Source organism: Sinocyclocheilus anshuiensis, unplaced genomic scaffold (genome assembly GCF_001515605.1).
Source record: "Sinocyclocheilus anshuiensis isolate Anshui unplaced genomic scaffold, SAMN03320099.WGS_v1.1 scaffold1518, whole genome shotgun sequence".
In the NCBI taxonomy this organism is placed as follows: Eukaryota; Metazoa; Chordata; class Actinopteri; order Cypriniformes; family Cyprinidae; genus Sinocyclocheilus; species Sinocyclocheilus anshuiensis.
Genome location: NW_015548194.1, coordinates 830,000 through 841,508, shown reverse-complemented (window position 1 = coordinate 841,508; position 11,509 = coordinate 830,000). Strand labels below are relative to the sequence as shown.

The 11,509-nt window shown below is 39.0% G+C and overlaps 1 protein-coding gene across 1 annotated transcript in view; it reads right to left on the bottom strand.

Moving 5' to 3' along the window:
* Positions 1-11,509, bottom strand: part of ptprk (protein tyrosine phosphatase receptor type K) — a 172,433-nt gene that overhangs the window by 29,110 nt on the left and 131,814 nt on the right. The window contains exons 12-14 of the mRNA XM_016439774.1: positions 10,762-10,867; positions 8,989-9,262; positions 8,522-8,558 (exon numbers count right to left, since the gene is read on the bottom strand). Coding sequence (XP_016295260.1) covers positions 8,522-8,558; positions 8,989-9,262; positions 10,762-10,867 — 417 coding nt within the window. The remainder of the gene's footprint in view (positions 1-8,521; positions 8,559-8,988; positions 9,263-10,761; positions 10,868-11,509) is intronic.

Sequence of the window (11,509 nt, the reverse complement as noted above, 5' to 3'; positions counted from 1 at the left end):
ATGGATGAAACCTGCTATGATTACCCTATTTTAAAGCATAAATTTGATTTAAACAATAGGTCTATATAATATTCATATAGGGGACATATTGTATTAGCCCTACAGTTGAAATACATGCATGAAATACATGTATAAATAGGTTTATATTTAAACCTATAACATTTTACATAACATTTACCTATTTTATCTCACAATTCTGACTTTTTTTTCTTGCAAATGCAAGTTTATATCTCCTAGTTCGGACTTTATAACTTTATTCAAGTCAACAATTAAGAGTTTGTCAATTCTGAGGGGAAAAAGCCAGAAGTGTGGGATTATAAACTAAAAAGAAAGAATGACGAGTTGATTTTTCTTACCAGAATTGTGATATATAATCTCAGAATTGCAAGAAAAAAGTCAGAATTTTGGAATATAAACTCAAAATTAATTTTTTTATTCTTTTATTCCATGGCTTGAATAGACTGCTACGTTAAAACTGTCATTCCCCTTCAGGAACTCGAGCTGCGTCGAGATCGCTTTGGGAACGCCTCTGCATGACCGCGCTCTGAAGCACGTGTCAAATCAGCCCAATGGAGTAGCGAGACGTCACGGGCGGGGTGACGTAAGCACAAGAAAGTATAATAGCGCATCCAGCAGAGCGCAAACCAGCTTCTGCTCTTCAGTAGCGCTCTGTGTATGTGTCTGTCTATTTACTGCTGTCTGTCCGCACAAGCATATATAAAAAACAATCATGAAAAAGTCTATGGCGAGCGAACGGCATTACAAATGCTGTGTTCCTCCCTGCCCACGATATCTGGCGGCGGGGGATACACACGATTTGTGTGTCGTTTGTTTGGGAACAGCGACTGCAGGACCCAGTCAACTGCCCAATTGGTACAGTTCTGGAGTTTCTGCAGGAGCGATTCTCCGCAGGGTTATCTCCCTCCACTCTGAAGGTATACGTGGCGGCCTTAGCTGCTTACCACGCCCTTCTGGGTGGTCAATCATTGGGAAGACACCCACTTGTCACTCGTTTCCTCCGTGGCACCCTGAGGTACAGCGCACTAAGGTGCCCTCATGGGAACATCTTTCTCCTTGCTATTTCCTCACTAAAAAGGATCGGGGATCTTCAGGCACTTTCCGTTTCGTGCCTGGAATTTGCTCCAGGCATGGTTAGGGCATTCCTTTACCCGAGGGCCGGGTATGTCCCTAAGCTGCCCACTTCTTCGCCAGGGCCCATAGTACTTCAGGCATTCTGTCCTCCTCCGTTCCAGGAAGTAGGCCAAGAAAGGCTTAATCGGCTCTGTCCAGTTCGAGCACTGGACGCTTACGCCTACAGAGTTGCCCCGTGGCGTAAGGCAGATCAGCTGTTTGTTTGATTTGGTCCGCCAAAGAAAGGATCTCTGGCGACCAAGCAGACTATGAGTAGGTGGGTGGTCGAGGCCATCTCACTAGCCTACGAGTCCTCTGGCCTCCCGTCACCTATGGGGGTCAGAGCGCACTCGACCAGGAGTATGGCGTTCCCCAAGGCTTTCAACTTGGGTGTGGCCTGGCAGGACATTTGTGCTGCGGTGGGCTGGTCCTCTCCGCACACTTTTGTCCACTTTTACAACCTAGACCTGGCATCTACCCCAGGTTCCCAAGTTCTCTCTTCGTGATGTGCTCGCAAGATACACACACAGGCAGGGACTTGGTAGTATGCAGGCGCTACTTCATCGAAGCTGGTTTGCGCTCTGCCGGATGTGCTTTTATACTTTCTGGTGCTTACGTCATCCCGCCCGTGACGTCTCGCTACTCCATTGGGCTGATTTGACACGTGCTTCAAAACGCGGTCACGCAGAGGCGTTCCCAAAGCAATCTCGATGCAGCGTCTCGTTCCCTCGGGGAACCATGGTTACATACGTAACCTAGAGATGTTTTCTACCACCATATAGGCTACGCCCACAAAAAACGTCATCACTGTTTGCAAACACTGAAATTGATCTATAAGTACTCTTTTCAAAAGTATGCTAAAGTGCACTTCTTTTTCACAACTATTTTCTATTCCTTCCAAAATGGAACAGGGTGAACGGAAAAGGAAGCCACTGTAAATAGTAACAACTGTAAATAATGTTTAAAATGTAATGTGTTTTATTTGTTTTTATTACACGGACGTCTCGCTGCTCCATTGGACTGATTTTACACGTGCTTCAGAACGCGGTCACGCAGGGGCGTTCCCAAAGTGAATCTCGATGCAGCGTCTCGTTCCCTCGGGGAACCATGGTTACATACGTAACCTAGAGATGTTTTCTACCACCATATAGGCTACGCCCACAAAAAACGTCATCACTGTTTGCAAACACTGAAATTGATCTATAAGTACTCTTTTCAAAAGTATGCTAAAGTGCACTTCTTTTTCACAACTATTTTCTATTCCTTCCAAAATGGAACAGGGTGAACGGAAAAGGAAGCCACTGTAAATAGTAACAACTGTAAATAATGTTTAAAATGTAATGTGTTTTATTTGTTTTTATTACACGGCTCTGTGGAATACTTGATTCTGATTGGTCAGTCGTGACATTCCGAGGTCTGTTATCCCTCGATAACAACCGGTAAAAGCTGATAACACAGGCTCATCCGGGTAACTGAAGTCGGCGCTATACTCTTGATAGGAACAGTTTTTCTTGGTGGAAGCTTTGCGTTTGGCTAGCTAATAAAATATTAAAACTCGATTCAATATTATGTGTACTATTATTTAATTATGTCATCCTGGTATTGCAACTCGCTCTCTCGTTTCATACAAATGCAGCAGCTGCCATTTTGCCATGATTGTTTTATACACCGTAATCTAACTAACAAACTGGTAAGATTTTAAAACATTTCCGTCTTAAATCCTTTATCGCCATAATTATTTATGTGGTGAAATGTACCGTATCACCGTCTAGTTTGAACTTGCCGCTTGCTCGCAACTGCTGTCTTCACGGAAGCTTTGTGTTCAAATATATCAACTCAAATCAATATTCCGTGCCTAATTATTTACTTATGTGGCAAGTAGCCGTGTAATAAGAGGGATAATGTACTTCTAGCCGGTTGTTATTGCAGAATAACCCCCTTCCAGTGTGATACACAACCCCTCAGCGTCCTGATCACCCTGTTCTGTGAATATCCCTTACATAAAGTTCACTCTGAATAAATGATTTTGTGTTTGTATATTAAGTTTACACAGCAAGTAACAAGAACTAAAAAGCAGACAATTAAACGTTTAACAGTCATTATCTGTATGACAACTAAGTGGTACAAACCCAGTATTACTCAAAGTGGTGTGTCGCAGAGCGTCTGCTCGAGTGTAAGTGTACTGCAGTGGTGCTTCGGGTCTGTAACCCTGTCAGAAATACATCACTGCCTACTGAAATACTTCTCGCACACCGTTCTAACAGCAAAACTATCATTATGGCATCTACGCGTATTGATCCGAACCGCTGCTGAACTCCAGCTCGGTGCGTATGACATTTATGGCGGTCTGGATGCCGACTCCACTCATGGCTTTGCCTGTAAATGCCGCATTGTGTGATCTGTCTGGGCGGCAGGAGTAAATGGATCTCCGGTATGTCCTGAAGCTCTACTATAAGCTTTTAAGAGTGATAAGGCAATGACCCGCTGACATGGGCCTCTTAAATAAAGCCATCAGCTGTACTCTCCTGCCTCTGGATCTGTGGGGCAGCTTATTTCTACCCAACAATAACACTCAAACAAAAGCCAAGCCCCCGTCACACGGCTTCTCTATTCTTTACAACACATTTGGGCGAATGAGCAGCCTGGGGTGAAATGGCCAAGACGCAGATCACTGCTGCCCTAATGCACCGGCCCTTCATCATCAAAGCACTCTCTTCCTCTTCCTTCGCTTTAAGCACTGATCACACGAGTGCTGTGTTAGCTTCAGATGACCTGTCCGCATGACACAAATACCAATGAATGTCAAACCCACAAATATCTCTGTCAATAACAAATAACCCAGGCACAATCAACGGGACAGATATTAAACACAGCTCAGACACTCTTATTGGCAGCTGAAAGCACTATAGGACTGGGGAATCAGCGGGTTTTTTATTGCTGCCACACTACATTTGATTTTTATTTGCCCTGCCAACATTTCCACCTATCACACAAATATGTTATTTTATTTTTTAGCAACATAGTTTAAGTTTTTTTTATTAAACATTTTTTATAAATAATTTATAACAATCTTTTTTTTTCTCATAATAACAATTTTAATATTTAATATTTTTGAAAACTTTGTGACAGTTATAACAGCATAAACAATGGAATTAGATGATAAATGTATTATAAATGTGGAATTACATTATTACGTGTTACTCAGAAAACCAAAACATCTGAATTGATTTCTATAAGTACCATTTAGTGAAGCAAAATAAAAGAGTTTCTGGAAATCCATTAAATCATAGGTGTTCAACCCTAGGCATTAAATATTCAGCTATTTTAGAATAGTGAAATCATTTTACATATAGTAGCATGCATACATTTGGTTAGAAAATGATTATTTCTGACACATCACAATCTGGCTTTGATGTAGCGGTTTAGAGTTCTATATACATATTATCTTCTTAACGCAATCTGCAAACAGTGACATCATCACAGCATGGCACAAGCTGATTGGTCTCTGCTGATGCTACAGCCAATGAGCTTGCTGCTTAACTTTTAAATAGTTTGGCTTCAGCAAGTCTTGCAGCATGAAACTCTCAGAAGCCCTCTACCTCCCCCAGATCCACCTGTATAGATCTGTTACGGCTAATTTCAGCAGCAGCATGTCTTACATGTATGCACAGTTGTAGCAATACTACTACTATATGCAAAATGATTTCACTATTCTAAAATAGCTCATACAAAGTCAATATTTAATGGAATTCTGCTGGATGATTATGTTCATGTACTGTTTTTCAGGGTTATTCTCTTCTATTCTCTTATAGACGTCTTGCAATTGTTACTTTAAAGAGCTATTTCTACCTGATTTAACCTGTAAAAAGAGTTTTGCTGGTAAAATCAATGTATTTAGTGATGTTAAATAATATTTTTGACTGGTTATTTAAAATTTTTTTTTCCTGTGGATAAATGCAATCTATAACCCTGTCCCTCTCACCCACATGATGGAAAAGCAAAGACTGTAACCTTACTGGCAATCACTTTTGACACTTGGGTTAAAACGTGATTAATCAGTGGCGCGGTGTGGTTTTAGATGCAGGCCTGTATTGGTCAGACACCGAATTTTGCCCCCCGCCAGAACACTTCTGTTTCTGTCAGCTCTTATAAGTCTGATCTGAGAGAAAAACACTAGGAGCAATTCAATGGAAATTGGATTACGTCCATTTTGGAGATAAAATTCCATGCTTAAAAACAAAAAAGCACTCTCTTCCTCTTCCTTCGCTTTAAGCACTGATCACACGAGTGCTGTGTTAGCTTCAGATGACCTGTCCGCATGACACAAATACCAATGAATGTCAAACCCACAAATATCTCTGTCAATAACAAATAACCCAGGCACAATCAACGGGACAGATATTAAACACAGCTCAGACACTCTTATTGGCAGCTGAAAGCACTATAGGACTGGGGAATCAGCGGGTTTTTTATTGCTGCCACACTACATTTGATTTTTATTTGCCCTGCCAACATTTCCACCTATCACACAAATATGTTATTTTATTTTTTAGCAACATAGTTTAAGTTTTTTTTATTAAACATTTTTTATAAATAATTTATAACAATCTTTTTTTTTCTCATAATAACAATTTTAATATTTAATATTTTTGAAAACTTTGTGACAGTTATAACAGCATAAACAATGGAATTAGATGATAAATGTATTATAAATGTGGAATTACATTATTACGTGTTACTCAGAAAACCAAAACATCTGAATTGATTTCTATAAGTACCATTTAGTGAAGCAAAATAAAAGAGTTTCTGGAAATCCATTAAATCATAGGTGTTCAACCCTAGGCATTAAATATTCAGCTATTTTAGAATAGTGAAATCATTTTACATATAGTAGCATGCATACATTTGGTTAGAAAATGATTATTTCTGACACATCACAATCTGGCTTTGATGTAGCGGTTTAGAGTTCTATATACATATTATCTTCTTAACGCAATCTGCAAACAGTGACATCATCACAGCATGGCACAAGCTGATTGGTCTCTGCTGATGCTACAGCCAATGAGCTTGCTGCTTAACTTTTAAATAGTTTGGCTTCAGCAAGTCTTGCAGCATGAAACTCTCAGAAGCCCTCTACCTCCCCCAGATCCACCTGTATAGATCTGTTACGGCTAATTTCAGCAGCAGCATGTCTTACATGTATGCACAGTTGTAGCAATACTACTACTATATGCAAAATGATTTCACTATTCTAAAATAGCTCATACAAAGTCAATATTTAATGGAATTCTGCTGGATGATTATGTTCATGTACTGTTTTTCAGGGTTATTCTCTTCTATTCTCTTATAGACGTCTTGCAATTGTTACTTTAAAGAGCTATTTCTACCTGATTTAACCTGTAAAAAGAGTTTTGCTGGTAAAATCAATGTATTTAGTGATGTTAAATAATATTTTTGACTGGTTATTTAAATTTTTTTTTTCCAAATGCAATATGCAATCTATAACCCTGTCCCTCTCACCCACATGATGGAAAAGCAAAGACTGTAACCTTATCACTTTTGTTTTTGATGCAGGCCTGTATTGGTTCAGACACCAAATTTTGCCCCCTGCCAGAACACTTCTGTTTCTGTCAGCTCTTATGAGTCTGATCTGAGAGAAAAACACTAGGAGCAATTCAATGGAAATTGGATTACATCCATTTTGGAGATAAAATTCCATGCTTAAAAACAAAAATGTATTTTTGTTGCTAAACAACACATGACGTGGGCTATATCTAATCCGTTCTGGGAGTGCTCTGAGCTCAGGCAGACTGTTATCATTCGATTTCCTGCTGGAAAAACAATTAATGAAGAGCCAGAGGAGGAAATAATGTGCAATAACTCAGATGAGACATGGCCGAAGGTACTGTCATTACCACAACAGCACATTGACAATATATATATATATATATATATATATATATATGCACATCACTCCATGCAGAAAAAAAATCATCTAGCTGGACACAATGGCACTTAAAAATGTACAAGAAAACTACATGTCCAATATGCAATTATGATTATGAAAATCACAACTCCACAAATAATCACAAAATATATACGATGAAAAAAAAAACCCTCTGAAAACTCACAGTAACCCAGAAACAAAGAGTGTGACATAGCAGAGCTGAATATTCATACATTTAAAAAAACAAATCAAATTTATATTTACACAAAATATTCCATTCTGGGTTGTGATATTAAGGAACAAAAAATATAATGCTTGACCTCATAACACTAACTCCTTTGTGAGTACAATCCTGAAGCAGACATAGAAAACAAAACGGCTGCAGTTCCTTAGTACTACAGGGATGACTGCTGAACGATAAAAAATTGCTTGGTAGTTCAAAACTTAATTCAAAATTATTTAAAAAATATATAGAAATATTATTAGAAATGTGCTTACTAAATTAATCCTAACGATACAGTATGACAGGTGTGTCTCAACATTACATTACACTGTTGTCCTCTTCTCCAGTTTCAAACTGTTACTTTAGAGCCAAAGCAGCACAGCATCACAGATTAATGTCAAGCACTTCCAGCCTCCTGTTACTGTGGGTATGGATTATTCGTTCTTTATTTTATTAGCTGTGTTATGAAAGGCAGTGAAATGCTTTGTCTTCAAAGTTATCACTCTGTTTCTAGCAGGACTGAGCAGTACTATTGCCAGCTCTCTACCATCAATTTAAAAATAGAATTATTATAATTTTACCACTTCTGTATCAGCACATTACCGCAAATTGATATTTTTATAACTATACTTTTTGCATTACACTGGTGCTCTGCAGTCATTCAAGTCTTTTGTAAGCTGCAGACCTGCTGAAACAACATTTAGTTCCAGTTGTATGCATGTATATGGCTGAAATGTCAATAAACTTGACTCTTGAACTATGATCTAAAAGTGTTCTTGTGCAAAGCAGTGTCACATATTCAATTTCAAAATCTGCCAAATTAATATACACAAGTACATGCAATCCATTTCCAATTGAACGAAGGCAAAATGGCAACTATTTTTGAGAACAAATGCACAAAGCTTGCATTTATTGCACATTAAATTACATATAAAAATCACATACTGTGCCTTTTTCATAGAAGTATATTTCAGTATATTTTAGTGCATATAATTGAGGGAGATAAAGTGTTCATAAATGTGATGCATATGTAACTGATAATTGCATCTGAACAGAATAGGCAACTGTGAGTGGGATGGTCAAGCTTTGGCATGGCTTCTTTTGTCCATATTATCAGACACCGTCCCACTGCATATACTAACATTGCTTTTCTATAACTATGCTGAAGTTGTGCTGGAGAAATGTATGGTAAATGCATGCTTTAAATTCGAAGGGCTTACCTTTAAAAGCCAGTTTCAGACACTGCGTTTTACTTTCCTGAAACAAAAACAAAAACAATTTACAGTTAATTCTCAAAACTCTATTAAAAGTAGAGCAGAATCGCATAAAGATGTGAAAACATATCAACATATTGAGTAGAATGATTGCAGCAGCTTGACTTGCAATGCGTGTTGTGATTTTGAAACACTCTGAGCTGCGACAACACTGGAAGGCAATATTTTCATATTTTTTTTTAGTATTTGACAGAGGTGTGATTGACCTTGTGATCTGATTGAACAGTCAAACCATCACATGTATTGCAAAAGAATGCACAATGCTCCAATGAAAGGGCCTGAAGCAACACAAACGGCAGCTCAAGGACAGAACAGATCAAAGGACTGTGATTCTGTGTCAGTCCTGTCACACACTCTCAGTCACTGCGTGTGCTGATATGAGGGCTGTGTGTGTTCATTTGTCATCTGCTGACCTTCTCCACGCTGCTGACTGCCTGAAAGTAGATGTTGTAGTTTTTGCGGGGCGCGAGGGGGGCGTTCCAGTAGCCGTGGTACGTCTTGTTGTCTCCCACGGTAAACGGCAGCGGTTCTGGGAGATTCCTGGGCGGGAGCTCTGCCGCGAAGTAATACGGCAGCCCGGCGCTGGCCGCGTTCTGATAGGTCACCGGCTCACGGTAACACTCCCCGCCACCGGCCTCCCGTCGTGCACGGTGTGGGTTGATCTCCCTCACGACGATCTGATAGGCGCTGTTGATGACAGACACAACATGACTCGAGTCAGCACTGCTTTTACATTTACACCAAGAAGTAAATGTCTCTCACCTCTCACCTCTCTCTAACATAACCATGCCCAGAAAATCAAAATGCCATTATTGTCTTCACACAAAATAATCAATTTGGGATGATATTTTGCAATGTGAGCTGGGATATTCACCCTTAATCTATCTAAGCTCTTGTCAAAGGTGTTTCATTCATTCGGCTCTCTGTATGTGTGATTAATGGGCTTTAAATGGGCATTAATGGGTTTAAAAAAATGCACATTGAAATATGAAAATGATTTTTTTTAAATAAATGAAATGACACTCTAAATATGAAATCAAAACCACCAGTAAGTGGCGGCAAGTCACTGTCTTAATTAATGAGTCACTGAATCACTCATTTAACTAATTTGTTCAAACGGCTGATTCAAGTGACTGTCTTGAATAAGTGAATAAATGAGTCACTGAATCATTGACTCACTCTATTTGTATAAAAAGGTGGAGTCATTCAATAACAAAATCACTGGTGTCTCTTGCTTAGACACACAACAGTTCTGCTGTGACTTTGTTTGAAAATACTTTCGTTTGTGAAATTAGGCAAAAACGGGCAATATGACAATATTGTGTCACAAAATATTAACTTCTTGTTTATTGAACTTGTATAAAATCAGTATCACCTTTGCAAGATAAAAACCATTAAAAGGTCATTGTTGCCCTCATATCTTGAATTTTAGGCTCATATAACTGTATTCTAATAGGCTTCATCATGCAGTCGGTTGTTGTCCTGCATCATGTTCATCATCAATGTAAGATGACGGACAGGTCTGGACAGGGCGGATGCATTAAATGCCTTAATCATTTTAACACATTATTTTTTTTCCATAATTAATCACATTAAACGCATTAAATCGACATCCCTAATTTTTTTTTTTTTACATGAAAACATCTTGAAAAGACTGTAGAAGTCATTCTAATTAGGATATCTCTGGGAAAACTCTGTGCACTAATGGGCTCATGTGCGTCACATCGCTGTTTCCCTTCACTTTCCGAATGCAGTTTTTCTGCATTTTTCTTACTTCACCGAATTTAAACAATAAGTAAATAAGTCTCTCCTCCTCCTCCATCTATGTGAAGCTGCAGGAATGAGTCTGTCACAATGACAGCTAAATAGCTGAAAGACTGTTTTAAAGCCCAGATGTGACACAGAGCCTCAAACCAGTCAAACAGAGAGAGGATGAGGAGGAAGAGGAAGAGTCAGGCATGGCTCAGATCAAATAGGGATCTTTGTGCAAGTGTCGAAAGGAATATTGAACAGCTGAAAGAGACAAAGATGGAAGGAGAGACAGAGAGTGGGGGTTTATGAGCAGAGAAACACAGGAAGTTAATATGGGAGCGGTAATGTCACCAGCAGTGGCTCATTACAGCACAGAGAGGAAGTCTAATAACGTCTGGAGGATATGAGGAGACTGAGGAGGCACAAACACACACCTGATAGGAGCTCCTTTAGCCTGGGCAGGTTTCAGCAGGACGGTGATGGTAGTGGCCGTCTCGTTCAGGGACGCCTCCGACCCATCATACTCCTCTAGAGTAGGCGCTACACAGACAGAGCAAGAGTGAAAGAGTCACCATTTTTCCCTTAATGAAATCATGTGTTGAGGAAGCTTCCCTGAAACTGTACTTTGTCGAGATACGAGCTATTCACGATCAAAAGTAGTTGAGCTACAGTCTGCTAGCCTCCTGAAAAACAAGTCTGCACAAAAACAATGAGCATCTCATAATGCTTGACAGTATTAAACTTATAACACATACATTTACAGCATCTATACACTAAAATTAGCTAATTGAACACAAATGCAGTAATAGCAGTGTTTAGGACATGTTTAGCAGTTGCTAGGACATGAGTGACAACTTATTTTATATTAGTATTATTTATATACTATTATAGTGTTTATGAATATTTTAAATTAGCTTTTTTACGTGAGCAAATGCAAAAATTCAGTTTTCTGTCACCTTTTCCCATACCAACAGATACTCTCAGTCGTAGTAGATGAAATTCTCCTAGCATAATGTAGGCGACTATATATATATATGGGTAATTCTTTAGAATAGGGAACACGTATAAGAGTTTTCCCTGAACAAACTCCTAATGTGCTGCTTATTAATAGTTAGTAAGTTAGTTGTTAAGTTTAGGTATGGGGTCAGATTAAGCAATCTAAAATATGGTCATGCAGAATAA